This window comes from Gavia stellata, chromosome 4, assembly GCF_030936135.1.
Source record: "Gavia stellata isolate bGavSte3 chromosome 4, bGavSte3.hap2, whole genome shotgun sequence".
Lineage (NCBI taxonomy): Eukaryota > Metazoa > Chordata > Aves > Gaviiformes > Gaviidae > Gavia > Gavia stellata.
In genome coordinates this window covers 51,014,508-51,033,360 of record NC_082597.1, presented here as the reverse complement: position 1 = coordinate 51,033,360, position 18,853 = coordinate 51,014,508, and the positions used below count along the sequence as shown (strand labels likewise).

General features: G+C 45.7%; 2 protein-coding genes across 2 annotated transcripts in view; one reads left to right on the top strand and one right to left on the bottom strand.

The window, feature by feature from the left end:
• Positions 1-4,866: 4,866 nt before the first annotated feature.
• On the bottom strand, positions 4,867-7,370 carry SOCS2 (suppressor of cytokine signaling 2). Its single transcript, XM_059816224.1, has 2 exons — positions 7,220-7,370; positions 4,867-6,225 (listed from the first exon to the last, which is right to left on the bottom strand). Exons 1-2 carry the CDS (start codon positions 7,368-7,370, stop codon positions 5,777-5,779), a joined length of 600 nt encoding a protein of 199 aa, XP_059672207.1. The 3' UTR covers positions 4,867-5,776.
• Positions 7,371-9,652: 2,282 nt separating this feature from the next.
• UBE2N (ubiquitin conjugating enzyme E2 N) overlaps positions 9,653-18,853 on the top strand; it is a 58,192-nt gene continuing 48,991 nt past the window's right edge. The window contains 2 exon segments of the mRNA XM_059817105.1: positions 9,653-9,681; positions 16,940-17,032. Coding sequence (XP_059673088.1) covers positions 16,950-17,032 — 83 coding nt within the window. The 5' untranslated portion in view covers positions 9,653-9,681; positions 16,940-16,949.

The window sequence follows — 18,853 nt, the reverse complement described above, 5'->3', positions numbered from 1 at the left end:
TGGAACAACTTCACTGAAAACAAAAGGATTTACTTCTATAAACCCTGTGGGCCAGTGAAAGAAAAATTAAGGCAGGCACATTGAATTTGGGGATTTTTTTAATGTATTTTGTTCTTTGCAGCACTCAGCACTGAACTTTTCCTGTGTATTCATCTCTTTGAACTTTTTCCTATTAAATGTCAGCTTGTTTCTTATGCTAATGTAAATAGCTTTTGCTCCTGCATTTTTTTACTCCTAAATATCATAGAAAGTAGTATTATTTTGGTATTTCAGTTCCCGGAGAGTTAATGGCTCCAACTCTGGAACTAAAAACCAAAACACAGGTGCAATCCATTTTTTAAACAGGATTTAAGTAGAATAAAATCCACAATTTATCAGGGAGATTAAACACCATAATTACGATGATGTATTTTTACATTTCCCTAGACTTTCTCAGAGGCACTGGCTACTTCAAAGCACTGTAGATAACCTGATTAATAAACACAATTAATCTCTCCCCTCTTTGGCAACCTTGGGACCAGGACAGACTGATTCTGCTATGAGCTCAATTTTTTCCTGAAGTTCAGCTATCTAGCCAGACTTTGTTTATATATGGCTTCAAACTGTGCTGATACTAGTTACTGCCCTGGACCCTTAAGCTCTACTACTACACCTTTCAGCATAGTACTAGTCCTGATGGTTGGTTATTTGATACACCCTGTGAGAAGTGCAACCTCTCGTAGGGGCTGCTGGCTTTTCCATGTTCTTTCCCTTCAGTCCCTTCTCAGACACCAAAAGCCAGACAGATAATTCCCTCCTCAGCAAGCAGAATAGCTGCTCATCTGTTTTCCTGGCGGCTGTATTTTACCTAGCTTATAGCATGCCCTCTGTGTAAGACAGCAGGTAATGACCAGTGATGCCTGGCACCGATGCCCTTCACAGCCGCTGGCAGCAACGACTCTGCCTCCCAGTTTCTCTGACTGATCTTCAGCCCGTTGCAGCAATTACCCAATTTCAGCAATACTGTGGCAAACCGCCACGTTGTTGTAAAGCGAGCTCAGAGCTTGGTGATCAGAAGTTATGTGTCGGTGGAATGTTGTTTCCAGGCATTTTCAGTCATGCTAAGGGCTTAGCAAAATACTGAGACCTGCTGAAGTTAACACTAATAAAGAAGTTATTTTCAGGAGCTAGGCTGAGATACCAAAGTAGCTTGTCATCCCTGCTTCCTTTGTGTATACAGCACTAACCAGCTCAGACCTTTCAAGTAATTTCTAGTTATTCTATTTGGAAATTTTATGGTTTAGGTACTAAAAGTTTCCTTTATTTCTATAGGTTTTTTAAATAAAATTTCTCCTTTCAACAGAAAAGTTTCTTATAATTACTGAAAATCAGTAATACAACTGTTAGAATCCCTCAAGCCATTACTTCCTCTAGCAGTCAATATGGTACTTAGATTTTCTTTAATGACAGCAAAGTCAGCAGAAGTTTTATTTTACTTTATTTTAAATGACTGTTAGACACGACACCCACATCCAAAGGTATCTCTTCCCATTTCCGTCATGTGTTTTGGCTTGAGGAGAACAAAGCCCTGATACCTCTCAGCAGCTTACTTTCTTACTTTCTTACTTTAGATCCTAAGGTTATAGCCAAAAGAAAAATCCATAGGAATTTTATCAAGAAAACAAGAAAAAGCTCTTGAATGGAACATGTAAGTAAATAAAGCTTTTCTACGATCTTTAACAAGGTAATTTACCTACAGGAACACTTTGCTAAGACAGGAGGGGTGGCTAAGATACAGGAATTCATGCAAATACAGAACTGTGTCCTTCCTATCATATGTAGATTTTGTTTTCTTAAGGTAATGACACTTAATAAGAGTCTCAGCTTCTACAGCTCCACAGTTTTTAGTGAGGAGTAAGTTCTGGATTGTTTTAAGATATAAAAATAAACCCCTCTCCCCCCATATTGTAGTGAACAATTTTTCTTTCTTGCTGATAATCATATATTGTTTATCTAGAATGTGGTTACATAAAATATAATTAGGACAATACCGACGAGATCAGATTAAAATAAAATTACTTCTAATGCAATGGGCGCAGCTGCTTGGTTACATTCCCACCCTACCCACCCATCTTGCACTTGAACCACTTTCTGTCTCTGGTGATAATAGTAACAGCATCGAAATACCCATACAACTAAAATGGAGCCATAATTCACACTTCTGCTAGGTTTAGTGCTAAACTAAATACATTTACCAATTCCATTTTCATCATTCATCTTGCAATTGTTTTTTATTATTATTATTTTTTCAAGAATCACCGTTTAGGATTGTGGGATTCTCAGCTTTTCTTTAATTAAAATATTTTCAGCAACTAACACTCCAGGTATAAGCTGGAAAATCTGAAACCTCAAGACTCAAAAATTAAAAACAAACCAGCACATGGGATGAAAAAAAAGGCTTAGGATTGAAGTCCTTATCATGATTGTTGATTGACTGACGGGCATTGAACCTGTGAAACTAGCTTCACTGAACACTCTGTACTAGCAATTCAAGATGACATATATCAGTTAGAAGTCATTTTTGGAATCTGAAGGGCCAGCAATTTAAAAGCTCGTGTTGTGAACAAGGCACAGCAACATCCATAAAGTAAAAAAAAAAAAAAAAAAAAAAAAAAAAGCACTGGAAATTTATAAAAAATGTTTGGACAACATAATCGTGCCTGAAAATTTGTGGAGTCTACATGAAAGATTTTTGCACCACTGTAATCCAATAATGTGCTATCCTTGGATTTTTTGTACCAGAACAAGTCATTCCTCCGTGCTGCACTAGAATGAAGCTGAGCTTGGAGCAAGCTATACCGTGGTTTCGTTTTACTAGTGCAATGCATCAACCCTAGGGCTGGCATCCTAGTGAGGACAAGAACTGTACTTTCATACAAAGAGGACTAGTTCCCCCTCCAGTCTGTTCAAAATATTGTTCACTGCTTCAAGCACACCATAGCTACAGACCCTACTGACTCCTTGCAGTAACTAACACAAATGATAGGAAGTGTAAGTCAGTATGCTTAACGTTTGGTGACTTGAGTCCACATCACAGTAACTACTCTTCATTATTTACAAGAATCACCACCTTTCACCTAACTAGCACTCCTTGTCTTCAGCCTCCCATTTGCTCTCCTGCTTTGGAGAGCCACTAACAAGAAGCCCAGCTAGCTGCCCGGCATCTGCCCCATGTTGTTCCTCAGAGCTTGGCTCTGCCATGGGGTATACCTGGTCTGTGACTGCTTACAGTAGGCTGCCAGCAACGAGCCATAAATCATTTCTTATTTGTACAACATGACTGTCTCAGTACACCCCAAATCTCTTCTCTTCTCAGTCTCCTTGTTCCAGCATTGGTATTCATGATTTTAAATCCACAGGCCAGGGGCTAGCCTGGAGGGAACTTATTTTACAGGACTGTACTATAACGCATTCACCACCGAGACCCCCAGCATATTGCAACTAAGCATCACCTTGGATAAAAATGCCCAGTAGCAGAAGGTTAACGCAGCAGCAGGTCAGAGTGTCTCCTTACTGTAACAGAAGTTATTCCGTACAGCAGCTATCTCATCTCAAGGTAGAGCTAGACAAGAACTGTAAGAAAACAGATGGATCAGAATGAAAAGTGTTCCCAGGAATAGAGTTCTGTCATGGGCATTGCTCACAGGAAAAGCTCTTCAGCTTCAGGGTGGCAGATCCTAGCAAGACAGATGACAAGCACAGAAGAACCTTGTCATTATGACACATACCTGGAATGCAAGAGCTCTTCTGGGATGGGAACCAGAGAGTGGTCGCTATACGTGAAAAACTTCCAACAATCTGCTACATTTTGGCAGGGCATGGGGAAAAATTTTACGTAACAAAACCTTTTGTTTTGTTTTTCAGGAGAGAACTCCTCCCATTTCTATACTAAAGCTTGCATTAAAAACGGGGAGAGAAAATCGAAGCCGTGGAGGAGGAGGGAGAAAAGCCATCTTTTCCACAAAGAGAACATACCAAGTATTTGTCATAACAAGGGACCATCCCCTCTGCCTTAGGTTCTTGCTGTCCTCCCTGTCTCAACAGCTGTGCTACTCATTTCTGCCAGCACGTGAATGACAAAACTGAGCGCAGGAGTTTAGATGCAACAAAGTAAGCTGGTCAGCGCCCCAGAGTTTATGAGAAGGTACACAGCACCTTGATAGTACTACAGCGCAGTTAAGTCACAAGGAAACCAAGAAGATTATTTTATGTTGTTTCTGTTTCAGCCTGGGCAGGGCTAGATTACAGCAAGTCTTGACAACCCTCCTTGTTCAAACACAGATCTATTTGCTTTAACTAAAAAGTAAGCTAGGGAAAGAGAACTATGAAATTGTTGACTGAGGATCAATCTATGTCCTTGTTTCTCTCTTTACTGCTCTCCTATTACTCTCATCCTGGATATTTCTTCTATTAAATACTTTACATTTAGACGAAGGAACGGGTACCGAGGGTCTTAGTCCCTTCTTCCCATTTGGAGGACTGCTGTAACAGCATAGGACTGCGATGTCCTATGCTAATACCTAACTACAGGAATTCAGCAGGCAGCCTCTAAACCACTAATCTGAACGTAATCCAGCTATACCTTTAAGCAGCACCACAAAGGCAAAGCAGGGGTATTCATCCTCACAGATATGTGTGCATTTATTTGAGTATTAGCTGGGAAATTATATAGGTTCATAAGATCACTGTTTCCTGAATAGTAGCAAGTCCATACATACAAAGATTGGAAGATTGTTGTACAATTTGATTTACTTTATTGAGTAATAGTCTGATAGCTACAATGGTGAATTAGAAGAAAAAAAAAAAAAAAAGGAAAAAAGCCCCCAACCCCCTCCAAAAAAACCCCAAATCCCTATTTCCCCATATTTTGGGAAACAAGTTGAAGAAAACATTCTACACTGTAGAAGACAGCTGTAACTGCTGATATCCATGTTTCGACATTGAAACCGAGCAACTGCAAGCCTGCAGCATACAGTCCTAAAGCCTCCACCAAAAGAGGCTTAATAGTAATAACATGGATATATCACCACTGGGAAGATGTTAACACGTTAACAAAGATTCTGGGATACCAATCTGGTATAATCAGCAACATACCGGGTTCCTATGAAAGATGTGGCATTTCTCCTCAAGGTCAGCTTTTAGAGAACTTTGAAAAACAATGTTTAAACTGATTACTTACAGTACTCCTCTGCTTGCAGAAAAGCACAAGAATTATAGTTCAATAAAAACTAAATAGATGATCACTTTTTTGACTGGATTTGATTAGTTGCATAACTTTGGCAAGATTATCACAGTGTCATCCAGTTAAGCTTTCAGGATTATACAAACACCAGCACCAAATTAGTCTTGGAATCAGACAACTGAGATACTTATGCACTCTCATACGCCTCTGACCACTCTTGCAGTCTCTCCCAGTCCCACTGCTTCAGTTAGCATTTGATACTTAGTGCAGTATTTTATGCCATTGACAAAGCAACACAATCTGGACAGATTCCTGGCTTCTCTCTCCTTGGAAGAATAGCATACCACCTTGACGAATCCCCGAGGATGCAAACTGGGATTATTCTACATAAAGTCTCCCTTTGTGGCATCTGAAATAAAAACCTTTCCCCCAGAACTGCCACTGTTTTGATAGTGAATTCCATGCTGAGTTGTACAACTGGTTACTCAGTTCTTTGGCTGATTTAAGAATTGCATTTAAAAGTTACTCTACATTAGAGGCATTTAGAAAAGATATTTATACCTGGTATTGGTACTCTTTCAAGTACTCTTTTAGTCTTGTCGGTAATGGCAGCTCCCAGATCTGATTTGTACACTTGTTTATAGTTATTCTGCAGCGGTGTTGCAGAGATGGAGCGGATGTATAGAGAGGTTTGCTCAAGTAAAGATGAACTGTTCCATTTGAAGGTGTCTCGGTTCTGTCCTTGCACATAAGAACATAGTACTCAATCAAATGCACAACGCTGTTGAACTGTTTAAGTCTAGATCTGACACAAGTGATAGAGTCCAGTCTAAACTTGCCATCTTGATATTCTATACGTAGATTGGTCGGTCCTGCTGATGTTTTTACCGAAATAGTCAGTAGATACTCTGAATGTGAACTATCCCTAACCAAGAAGGTCCCTTCGGGGGCATTCTGTAATCTCTCTTTGGCTTCAGCAACAGTCATGCTGCCCCAGTACCATCCTGTTAAAAGAGGAGAAAAAGAAGGGGTTTGTTTATTCCTGTTTGTTTGTTCAAAAAGCTGCTCTTTGGCTGATGTGCTTGTAATAACCCATTTCCTCTGTTGTTTGAAAGCTGAAGTCCTGCAGGCATTGTAAATTTTTATTTGCTATTTAAATTTATTTGCTTTACAATGCGTCTCGTTTTGACAGAGCCCTCCAGGTCACTGTTTTATGCTCATATCTATGCATACAAACGCACAAACTTTCCCGCAGCGTCCTGCGAGGCTAACGCCGAAGCTGCCGACCCCACGGGCCGCCCGTGAGGTAGCAGGGACGCGCTCCGCCGCTCCGCACACGCCGGGGGGAGCGCTGCGTCCGCCCGGCGCGCAGCCCGCTTTCGGTAGCTCTAGGTAGGCAGTTGTTGAAATGAGCTTTGTCTAGCAGTCGGAAGCAGAGAGGGGTAAGAAAACAACTTCGGCGGTGCGGCTGCGGTCTAGCAGGGCAGCGACGAAGACAAAAAAAGCCCTTCCCTCCTCCCGCGGCCAAGCGCCGCGTCCTGCCGGACCGGGCGAACCGCCGCCACGCCGGCGAGCGGAGTGCAGGTACGCGGCGCCGAGGAGATGCGGCGGCCGCCGCCGCCCGCTCCCCACTCCGCGGCCGCCCCGGCCGGCGGCAGCGCCCGGCCCTCGTCCGGCCGGCGATCCCGGGCTGCCGCCGGGGCGCCGCGCTGCCCGCGCGGGCGCTGCTTTCGCTTCGGCCGCCGCAGCCCGCGGAAGGTCGGAGCCGCTGCCGCCCCTCGCCACGGCGGGGCCGCGACCTCCGCAGCGCCGTGCGGCGACGGGAAACGTCGCCCCACCGCCCTCTTCCCTTTTCGGCCCGACGGGGCTCCCCCCCCCCGCGTCGCTCTGCCTCCCCCGGGACCGCGGCGCGGCGGGCGGCGGCGAGCCGGGCACCCCGGCGAGCACCGCCGCCCCGGGCGCTCCCCCCTTCCCGGCCGGCCGGGCGCCCAGGCTTACCTGCCCGCCGCAGCTCCTCCATGGCCGCGGCCAGCTGCGCCGCCTCACGGGACTCCTCGGCAACAGGCGCGGCTGCCGCCGCCCCGGGGTGCCCCCAGCGCGCCCGGGCGCCCTCCGCGCTCTCCAGGGAGCCGGCGGAGCGCAGGGTCATGGGGGGCGGCGGCGGCGGGCGCGGCCCCGCTCGCACGCAGGTCGGGGGCTGCCCGCGGGGAGAGGGCTCCGCTCCGCCGTCGCCGCGGTGCTCAGCGCCGCGCCGGGTGCATGGCCCCGGCCCCCGGCCCGGGTGCCGCCTGCGAGCGGAGAGAGAGCGTGGTCAGCGGCCAGCCCCGCGAGAAGCGCTCCCGACACAGCCCGTGCGTTTCTGGCGCTCCCGCTTCGGAACTTCCCAGCATCCAGAGGAGGGACCCGAGGCGAGAGATCACCTCCCGGCGGAGCGGGGGAGGGACGTCTCCTCCCCCCACCCCCCGCCGCCCAGTCTGTCCCCGGCTCCCCTCGCCCGGGGACGAGGCGGAGGCGGCGGCCTGCGAAGGTGGTCTCGCTTTACTGCAAGAGCAAACCCGCTGATGCGCCGCTCCCGCGGCCGGGGTAGGCGAGCCCGGCCGGTAGCGCCGGGGGAGCGTTTGGGGAGGGAGGAGGTCGCGGGGGAGAGCCGAGCACGTAAAGGTATGAGTGGGGAGGGGTAACCACGGAGCGGGGCAGGTCCCAGAGCCGGCGCTGCCCGGGTTGCACGCTACGCTGCGTAGAAACGGCACAGTGCGCCTTTCAGTAAGGTCATAGGCGAAGTCGTACCTCTAGGAACGGGAGCCCGGCGCGGGCCATGCTCCCGGGGTGGAGCGAGTCTCTCCCGGGCAGCGGCGTGCCCGGGGGGCTGCGGGTCGGGTGCGCGGGCAGCGCCGGCTGCCGGGGCTCGCCGGCCGCTTGGGTACGGGAAGGGGCAGCGCGGTGGAGGGCGCGATATATTTAGTGCGGGGCAGGAAATGCGCTTTTCCCGTTCCATTAAATGCTGATATTATAAAAAAGTGTATTTCCGCTCGGCTGAAGCGAACGGGAGGGACAAAAAGAGCCTCTCGCTCTTCCACCGTCACGCCGGGAGCGACACGAAGCCGGGCAGCGCCAGCGAGCGGGAGCCTACCCGGCTTGGCCGGGGCAGGGAGGGGGCTCACCGGGAAGGCCGGGACCCCCGCCGGTGCTTGCGAACCGGGCGGAGTCTCTGCCTCCAGGTGCGCAGCAGCTGCCCGGTGAGCGGTTATGCCGCGGTGGCTCCTCCCGTCACAAGTTCCGCAGCGCAGCTCAGAAACTTTTCCAAATTAAACTTTATTGGCAGCTGATAGGTCGCTCTGCCGAGTTTCTATCGCAACACAGGCAGGCACACACGCTGCAACCCCCCGGCAAAGCCCATCCCCGTCCCCTTCTCCTCCGCGCAGGACCTCCCGCCTCCGGCTCGGGGACCGGGCGCAGGTGCGCCTGTCACCGGAGCGGCTGCGGGCGCGGGGCCGTCGGCCGCAGAGCCCCGAGCGCAGGTGAGAGCAGCCTTGCCGGAGTGCCCGGGCGCGACCCCTTGTGAAGGGGAAGCGCCGGCAGCGCCTGGCCGCGAAGGGCCGCCGCCTGCGGGAGCTGGCGGGGACAGAGGGTTTGCGAGGCGGTGGCAGCTAGCTGCAGAGGGGCGTCCCCGGGCAGGGACGAGGAGCGCCGAAGCAGCCTGCCTCGGGCTTCGGGGGAGCCTGCATCCCGCCCGGCGGCAGCTCCGTCCCGGGGGCAGGGCGGCGGGCTCCCCGCTCTCGAGGAGCGGCGGGGCACCGGGCGCAGGCGGGGGGGGCGGGGGGCGGGGGGCGGCGGCGACGGGACTCACCCGGGCTCGGCGGGACGGGGCTGGGGCCGCCGCTGCCGCCGCCTGGAGGTGGGGCGGTCAGGTTGTTCTCGCTCCCGGCGGTGTTGGGGGGCCGGCGGGACACGGCACCCGCCGCCGGGGAGAAGCGTCAGGGCTGTGCTCGGGCAGACAGAGAGGCTGCCGCTGCCGGAGGGGGATGGTGCTCCTGGGGAAACAACACCCTCCGCTCCCCGCCTCTCCCCGGCGCGGGCGGTCTGTTCGCCTTTGATTGCGAGGCGAGGGCATCCTCCCCCCGCCGCTCCCCCCGCCCGGGATGGCTACATACAAAGGCTGCTTTCCAGGAACTTTCCAGGAACCGCATCATGTGACAGGACCCGCTCCGGCGCCTCCACCGCGATCGCGGCCAGCCGGGGCCGACGCACCGAGCCGCCGCCCCTGTCACGCCGGGGCAGCGGTCGCCTACCCCTCCCCTGCGCGCCCTCCCTCCCCCCACCCCCCCGCGGAGCCGCGGGAGACGCGCGGCGAAGCAGGTCAGTGGCCGGGGCCGCTGCGGTACCGGCGCACGGGCGGCCGTTAGAGCCCGCCGGGGGGCTCCAACGGCCGCCCGCGCCTGGGCCGCGCGGCACCTCCTGAGGTAACCATGCGAGTGCGGCCCCCCCACTCCTCCGCGGCGGAGCGCGGGCGGCGGGGTGAGGGCGATGGGGGCCCGGCCTGCCCGGCGCCGGCAGCCGCGGGCACCTGAGCGCGGCGGCGGGGCCCGCCCTCAGGGCCGGGAGCGCGTCGGGGGCCAGTGCCAGTAGCTCCGTGCCAGGGACTTGCGGCGGCCGAAGCTCCTGGGACACCCCACCCTGGTCTCCACCCCCCTTTACCCTCCGGCGCTGAATACCTCCGTGCTGCAAACAGCCATTACGCGCCGATGCGCGCGCCGCTCTTTTTTCCCCGTTCCGCGATTTTTTTATTTTTCTTTTTAAATAAACCCGAAGCTGTTTTTCGGCGCAGAAATGATTGATTGCGCCGCGGGTGCTGCTCGGTAACCAGTCACCTTCCGCCGCTGCCCGGACGGCCTCGAGTCGACTTCAGAAAGACAAAGTATAGGGAAGTAAGGAGGGGAAACAAAGCAAAAGTAGCCCTATTAGTCTCACCCCTGCCCTTGGCTGCAGGTCAGGGCTCCCTGCAGATTGCACGGCGGTGTTTGGGAAGGGAGTATTTTTCGGGTTTGGCGGGAGAAGGTTTAAGGGATGTCTTTTTAAAGTCCTCAGGAAAAAAGACACAAAATAATACACAATAATATCTTTAAAAATCGGGGGGCCGTGGAGCCTTTGTTATCAAAGAGCTAAATGAATACGTATTAGGCTGGGCGGTCTGGCTGAGGGAGCAGGGCAGCTCCCCTGCACAGAGAGGGTTCCCACAGGGACACTCCTGCCTTGGGTCGTACTCCCCAGTAACTCCTGAGATGCAACGTTTCTTTAAAAAAAAAAAGCAACAAACGAAACAAACCCCAAAGGGACCGTGGAGGACAGTTCCTGAAGGCATTTGTAATACATATTACTTACTATTTTTAAACATCAGGGGATGAGTGAAGAGTATTAGAGTTAATAGTTCTCTTAAAAAATAAGTGCTGTATTTAGTAATTAAGCAGGTTCATCTGAGGGAAAAAATCTACTTTGTTAAGTGAATTGGTCAGTATGGTTTCAGCTGTTTGTAATGCCTGGGTGCTTTTGAATATAATTTATTCAGTTTATGAAAAAAGGTGGGGTTAATCACTGACGGCACTGCAGATTTAAAATGAGGTCTGAGGAACAAACGTGGGCTTTCTTACTTCAGCATTCTCAGAAATGGTTTAAAACAATTTCGGTCTTGAAGGTCATTCTTGTTCCTGTTTTCGTCCGTGCAGTTCAGATAGCCTCAGATTCAGTCTCCAGTGGCCATTGTGGAATGCCCACTAACTTTTCATTGGATAGATGTGAAGAGGAGAGAGAATATGTCTGCGTCCTTTGAAACTTAGTTGACAGTTCTGCTACCGATTATGTGAGATCTTGCATGAAATCTAATCTATTTTTCAGAATTGCACTGGCTTCACTATGTTCAGAAGAACAACAAAAAACCCCAATATGTTATTTTGATATAATAGTGTTCCAATTAGGGATATTCCTTTAAAGTTCACTAATTCATCTTAGAGAAATGAAATGCACCTTGTCTAGATGCAAAGCTGCTTTTTTACAGCTTTGCTGTAGTTCTCTTTCCCTGTTATTTTTTACTGGCATTTTTATGTGGCTAGTATCTCATGACTTCCTTTGCTTCTGCTGTTTATTCGTCACTTGAAGTCATAATAATTTGTTTCTAAAACCACAGCTGGCTGCTATAAAGGCAGAGAGAGGAAGACCATGATTTATGTGGTGAATGAGAAACAAGAACAGAAGAATGTAATAAACATTTGTTACTTAAAACTTTAGATATTGTTATGAAAAAGGTAGCATAAAAATTAAATAGGCAGTATATCAGCAGGATTTTTCCTAAACAAAGTTCTGTTAATTTTTTTTTTTCATGAGAAGTTAATGTCTTTTAAAAATAGTACTAAAGATCTGATAAATTTACAAGAGTAATGAAATTCAAACTTAGAAACTGCAAATTGATCTTTAAATGACACTTTTGGCACCTCATAAGAATACTTCGGTTCACAGTTACCTTTATTCTCTGGTATGGGACTTCCCTAACTACTATAGGCTTGGTGGAATAAGTTAGTATTTCACTGTTTCTTTCAACAATATTAGTTAGCTGGTTTTCTCCTCTGTCTGCCTGAGTCTTTCACACAGTCACAGGGGAGAAAAAAGTAATTTTTAAGTGTAAGAAAAGGTGATTAAATTAAATTACTTTTTTGGATTATGTGCCACACGTGGTGCATTAAGCTACTTTAAGCTACTTTTTAGTTTCTTTGGCATTAGGATGTTTAATACATACTTGGTCTGCCTTAAGTGTTTTACTATATAAAAAATCAGAATGGAGTAGGAGAAAGATGTGAAATGTAGAAAGAAGAGAAGCAGCACGGTGATCTCAGACTCTGAAAACTTAGCTTTCCATCATGTAAACAAGATAAGGTTTTTTAATTTGCTGTGTAACAAACAGTAATTCTTCTAAAGAGTCACTAATATGAACAGAAAATTAGTTTATACAAATGGGGATTTAAAATTTGTATGTACAATTCAAACCAAGTGCTTTATTTATTTTTAGTCTGTATGTTTTGGGGTAGCAATTGTAGGATGAATATTGCCTGTATGTATACAGTTATGAATGCTTCTGAGCCAGTTTTAGAGGCGTATCATCCGACTGGAGATGAAAAGCACAAACTTAAGCAATCTCTGATTTCTTTTCCAGATACTTTCTACCATGCATGAACGTTTTGGTTTGGGCAGTATATCATCCATATAGTAGATATTTTTAACCGAGGTTTATATTAGAAGTGAAAACATGAACATTAAGAGTTCTTGAAATCAGAAGCAGAGTATATTATGTTTCTGACTTGTTTTCAAACATATGTACTCAAAAAGACAAGGGGAGGGATGAGTGGATTTACTTTTTATTTTTCCTTTAGGCAAAAATCCCTTTTATGACCAAGAAAGGAGGCAAGAATGTTTTTGCCATAGTGTGAAGTGCCTGTTGCTAGAAATGATTTTCACTTTGTTCCTGAAAAGTATGCCAAATTTACTGGAGAGCTAGCATGGTGATTTATTTATATAATATGATGTGAGTGGAGGAGGGGGTAATGCATTTTTGGCCCAGCTGATTTTGCTAAATTTGCTTTGATTTGCTGGAAAGTTTCACTGATTTATTTAGCTAGATTTCTTTAGCTACCTGAAAGAATACAAGGGGCCTTTCCTTGCTCTCTGTATCCTTACTTCCCGAAGATGCAGCACAGAATATCTGTTATTCATGACATACCATTTGGTCAGATAAAATCCACTTTAGTTAAAAGGCCAGCTATTGCTTATCACATGTGTCAATTTATTGACCATATTTTGACAACTGTTTACCTGAACTAAATAACAATGTATAACTGCCATGGTTCCTCCCTGTCCTGTGATTACAGTGGTCAGGCAGCATGTCTGGTTCTCGAGCAGAGAAATATGAGTATTGAGCCTTTATCTCAAGCAAATTAGAACAAGTTAATTGTAGCTCTGCTCCATGAACAAGGTCCGCAATGTGAGCCCTTAGAGAATTTCTCACTCAGCAGTGAGGAGTAAGGTTTGCTTATTTCACAAAGAGTTTCCAAAACATAATAAATACACCAGAGAGAAAACAAATATTTTCATAAATGGGATCACTCTGCTCTTTCCAGCTGCCCGAGGAACAGAATGTTTTGATGAAATAAATTATGATGTATACCAAACAATTTACTCTTAACCAGCTGCCACCTTATTTCCTGCCATTTTTATCTATTCAGATGGGAATGCCTTATCTTTCTTAAGAATATACATTTGGTAAAGGAGAATAATAAAAAATCCAGTTAATAATTTCTATGAATCAGTGGTGTTCTAAAAGAAAACCAGCACTTGTAATTTAAAAGCAAACCATCAAGAGATAGCACTAAGAGAACAGTACTTTGAAATAACATCCAGGTTATTTTCTTTCAGAGACGGTTGAGAAAAAGAAGGATCATTTCCTTTAGTTCAGTGGATAGGTAGACGGATAATCACCGGCAAGCATGAAACTCTGACCATAAAGAGGTGGCATTTAAATCCTTCTCTCATCTCATCATGTGCTTTATACTATTTAAAATTTACAGTAGCATCTAAAGGCCTCAACTGCATTGAGTAAGAGGTTATCTAGACACACTTAGGATCTTCAGTTAAAAACTTAAAATGTAACGCTTTTATAGTTTCTCTAATTTACTATTTACAATTTAAAGTAAAAACAAAATAAAAATAATTTGGCTGGGCTTGTTAAGGAAAAGTGGAAAGTGGCAACACAGGGTACTAAGTACAAAAAAAGAAGATAATTTAAATAGCAGTTTTCACCTTATGCTATGTTAGGCTTCTTTATAAACAGTGAGCAGAATTCTGTTCTGTCACTTTGTTATTTCGTGAACTATGGAATTTTGCTCTGACTAGAAGTAGCTAAATATTGCTGAAAGTTACCTGAGGATAATTTGTAAATATACATGCTTTCATAGTGTTTTCTTCCCTGTCATGCATCCTTTTTATGATCACGGTAGAAAAAAAAGACTACTGGCAAGAACTGTTTTGATAGGAGTCATTTTAAACAACTACTAGGAGAATATTTGCTATGGATTTCAGTATTCAGATTATAGTATAAGATGCTGTGACTGTAATATTTATTTACCTTGGTTTTTGGCTGAGAAAGTGTGTATATGCCTGAGAAAGAGTGCATAGGTGTATATATACTCATGCACCTATACATACACATGTTCACAACGACACTCTTTGAAGTTCTGGATTTTTGGAGAAAGGTACACTCTTGTCTTTGTTTTAGAAAAATCCTAGAGATAGCACAGCTGAAAGCACTGTGAAATCTTGCATTCTCGTCCTAGACGCTGCCAGTAAAAACAAGCCTTTTATGCTTCAGGAGGCTTGAGATGTTTTCTTGCTGGTTGCGAGTCCTACTTCTCAAAGTAAAAGGGGGCAAGTAATGTCCATGAAAAAAGTTTTCCTGACAGACGGCATGCAAGCAGCTCTCCTGTGCTTTGCCAGTACATAAGTGATTAAAGTTCCTTTGCTGGCGAAGAACCAGTTCTGAAACGAATAAGGAAAATTAAAACAGGTGATGCAGCGGCTGTCTCCAAAGGAGAGAGTTTTGACAGTGAAGTAAAACAAAAATGAAGAAGAAACTGGGTTATATGTCTCTGAATAAATGGTTTCCCATCAGAAAAAGATTAATTTTAAATCACTGTTCTAGTTCTTATATTAAAGATGGTTTAATTCACCCAGAGCTATTTGGCCTTGAGGATGAATTCCTACAATTAAGTGTTTATGGCTGAAAGTGCTGCCATGGAAAGCAGACAGATGAATATAATTTCGGGAGTACTGTGAATCATTAAATTAGTTGTAGAACCTTTTCCTGGGCATGATTTTAGATTTCAGACTAACGTATAATAAACTTCAGCATAAGGCCTGACGTGTTGCTGTATTTAGGAGTTTGAGTAACAGGATAATCAACATGTACTAATGTGTTTATATAATTTTAAACTTCTTACAGTTAATTGAAAATATGCTGCCCGTGGCATGTGTATATGCTGCTCAGATCAAATAAGTTTTTCAGATTAGTGCATTAAGTGTTAGTGTCAGGTAATGAACTTAACCTGTTTTCCCCGCTTCAGTATAAAGGGAGGTTGGATTTGGAATGTCATACAATCCTGAACAGATGACAAGAAAACAGTGCTAGCTGCCAACTACCTTCTCTCTCTTTGTCATGATTAGTGCTTGTTTCTTGTCAGGAAGGCTCAAGGCATCGTCCTGTAACTGGTTGGCATGTTGGGAAGATGTAAACTGAAATACAGGCCAGACAGACTGACTGGCATTTTTTGGGCTCAACAGAGGAAATAATAGACACGGGGCTACTCTTCCTGGTTAAGGAAACAACATTGGTCCACAGCTTGCATTTTCTTGGCACGGCCTGCCCATTCCCAGGATTGCTTGCCCCTCCTGTAAGCAGTTTTGCCAGGTATGTAGAAATAAAAGCTCAAACTGTAGTAGATAAAATTGGATAGACTGATTGAGGCAGTTACATCTCCCTTATACTGTACCTGAACTGTCCTTTCTGTGGCTCTGATAGAGTGCTGCCTGCAGCAGGGATGAGAAATTAACTCGTGCATCTCCTCCTAAACATCTTCAGCTTTCAGTTTGGTGTGTTAAGATCAACCCCAGTCTCAGTGTGGCTCAAAACTGCAGTTGTTCAGGAGCAGCTCCGTGAGCCGTTTGGTCGCGAGGTGGCAAATTCTGTTACCGGGTGGGGTGAATTGTTGGGGATGAGAGTAGTAACTCCTTCATCCATCTGATTTAAACCCCTTTCCATATGTGACTTGAAGTCCTTAGATGCCCTCTACTGCCATATACCAGAATTAACAGATGGCTCTGTGTAACCAAATTCAGATTTGCTGAAGTTTGTTATTATCTGTGTCTTTGTAAATGAATGGGGGAGGGGAAATAATATCCATAATTATTACAAAATATGCAGAGCCTTTTATAAAGTGTGAGTTTGGGCTAGACATCTTTTCTGACTTCAGTGCCATTGCCCTGTATTTCAAAATTTTAACACTATTTTTAGCATTCTCTTCAGAGCTCACTTCTCTGATAAATTATCCCTCTGGGAATAAATTTGATCCAGAAAGATGCCCGAGGCATAGCAGAATTTTTCCACAGCATTTCAGGCCACATCATGCTAGGTGGAAGGAAGCTGCAAAATCTGCTGCTGTGGATCCGTCTCTGTTCTGGGAAGGAACTAAAGGATGCATTTAGCCATTGGATGTATCGTGTGCATAAGACAGAATAGCAGACAAGAGTCTGTATCTAAAATGGAACAAAAATGAAATTTCCCTCCCATGTTTGCCTGTGTTACGACAGTTTTTGTGTGCTGGCATGCACAAAGCAATCCCAAGTCAAACAGAACTAATCCTGGAGGGACTCACTCTACAGGCTCTAACAATCAAGTGTTTCTGCGCTGCTTGAGCTTTAGCTGTGCTGGTTGTATCCACTCCTTTTCCCTTTTATATGGAAAACCCAGCAAAACAATCCCATGTTTAATTCCCCAGCCCAGGTTCCTAACGCTGTTTTGACTGAGTGGGTTTGGTCCAAATTAAATTAGCAGCCACGTTTTGTGTACCTTTTTAAGCGTGCCTAACCTTTTCTGAGGACAGTCTATTACCATTTGGTTTAGTCTAGGTGGTTGCCTATGATGTTGCAGATAGAAGCAGGCATGGCAGGAGGGAGCGTGAGCTTTCCAGTGGAACATGTGATAGCCGGGATCTGCTCCAGGTAAGTGAAGGGGGACATGTACAGAGGACATGCAGGAGGGCCTCTGCCAGGCTAATAAAAAGATAAAGCTCAGGTTCATTGAAGGGGTGAGCTTTCACACTGTGCTTTCTTTTCCCTCCAGCACAGTCCTCCGCTTTCAGGTACACTGGTCTAGAATATGCTACTTTTACATTTTTCAGGAGCTTTTGTAATTTTCCCAGAACATAATTTCAAACTAAGAGAAGGCCATAGCAAAATCTTGTTGTGAATGGGGGCTTTGTTCTGCAAGACTATTTCTGAAAATGCCTGGCTCTCTGTTAGCCATTGCCTAAAAGGCTGAAACATTAATTTGTTCATATGCTTTTGTTTTCAGCATGTTCATTCCTTCACCCCCCCCCTTTCTCCAAGAAATACGTGAAGCTCTTCAAGTCCTCCAGGCAGGTGGGCTATATATTGTTACGGTGGCAAACCTGTGAAGCTATACCAATTTATACCACCCGACAATGTGGTCCATTGCATATATTTTTACTAGGTCCCTATTTTTCCAATTTCTTCATGTTCTTCCAACGGCATTTTTTTTCCATCCATCAGAGAGTGGAATCCTGCATCCAGACAGTGTAAATAACAGCTGTTTCCACTCAATTTGCATTTATATACTTAACTTCAAAATAGATTATTTCTAGAAGCTTTCACAATCTAGTCAAAATTCCTACTTAGTCAGAGGTACTAGTGAGATGTTAATGAAATCCCTTTGGACTGGCTGATGGAAAAGATGCAGCAATAACAATGAAATTCCCCAAACGACTTATCAGTTATGCTTCTGACGGTTCAACAATCGATTGAAGCATATCTTTTAATCTCCTTGGGCATTTTCAGGATCAGTTCCTTGGGCTGTTCCAAGGGGGCGAGAGTATGCCAGGTAAGGAGATGAATTGTTAGAAATATCTGTGCTGGACTGGCAGTGTATTTCTAGCAAAATTAATTTATCATGAGTACAGCTGCAAAGGAAAAAACAAAACAACACCTGGCAAGCTATTTAAAGTGAACAGCTTATTTGCCAGTGTCACAGATTCTTAAATAAATAAACCCCTTATGTCCTGAGAATAACTGAAAAACAGCTCTTTTGTTTTTATACCACTATTTTCTTTTGTTGACATTTCACTAGCCCTGAAATGGAAACACAGCATTTTTATTTAGTAATGCCTAAATGAAGATTTTAAGAATTATGTCCAATTACTGTTTTTTTTCTCCAGAAAACTTTGAAAGCCTTTCACCTCAGTATTTTGCCAAATGCCTCAACCTGAACCATTTCTTTAGATCTCTTTGATCCTCTGAAGGCCAAGAATTACAGAACATTGACATTTAATGACCTTTGGTATGGTTCATGTACTCCGATGTAGACTGTTGAAGAAGACGCTTGCTCCTAAATCCAGATTTTGTTTGAAGTTACAGACACACACTTTCTCCTCTGCATGTTTAATTTTGTTTCTCCAGAAGAAAATCCTTTTGTTTTTACAGGAGTCTCAACTGGGGCATCTCTGAACTGGATTGGACAATCTTGATGACTCAGGTTGTTTAGAGAACAGTAATTATACGCGTGAGTTGCTGGTTTTGCGTGTCTCAATAAGCCTGTACCAGACTCATTCAGACTTTGTAGTCCGAACAAAGACAATCTGAGCTCGGGTTGTCTGTAAAAACGATGTGGGTCCCAACTACCTCATTTCAGAGGGCACGCTTGTATTTCTAAATAAAGTCCCAGATGCCAAGAGGATTGGCTTACATTCATACTAGCTGGGCCTAGTTCCCTTGAGAGCAGACTTCTGTGTTCACATCCCACAGCAC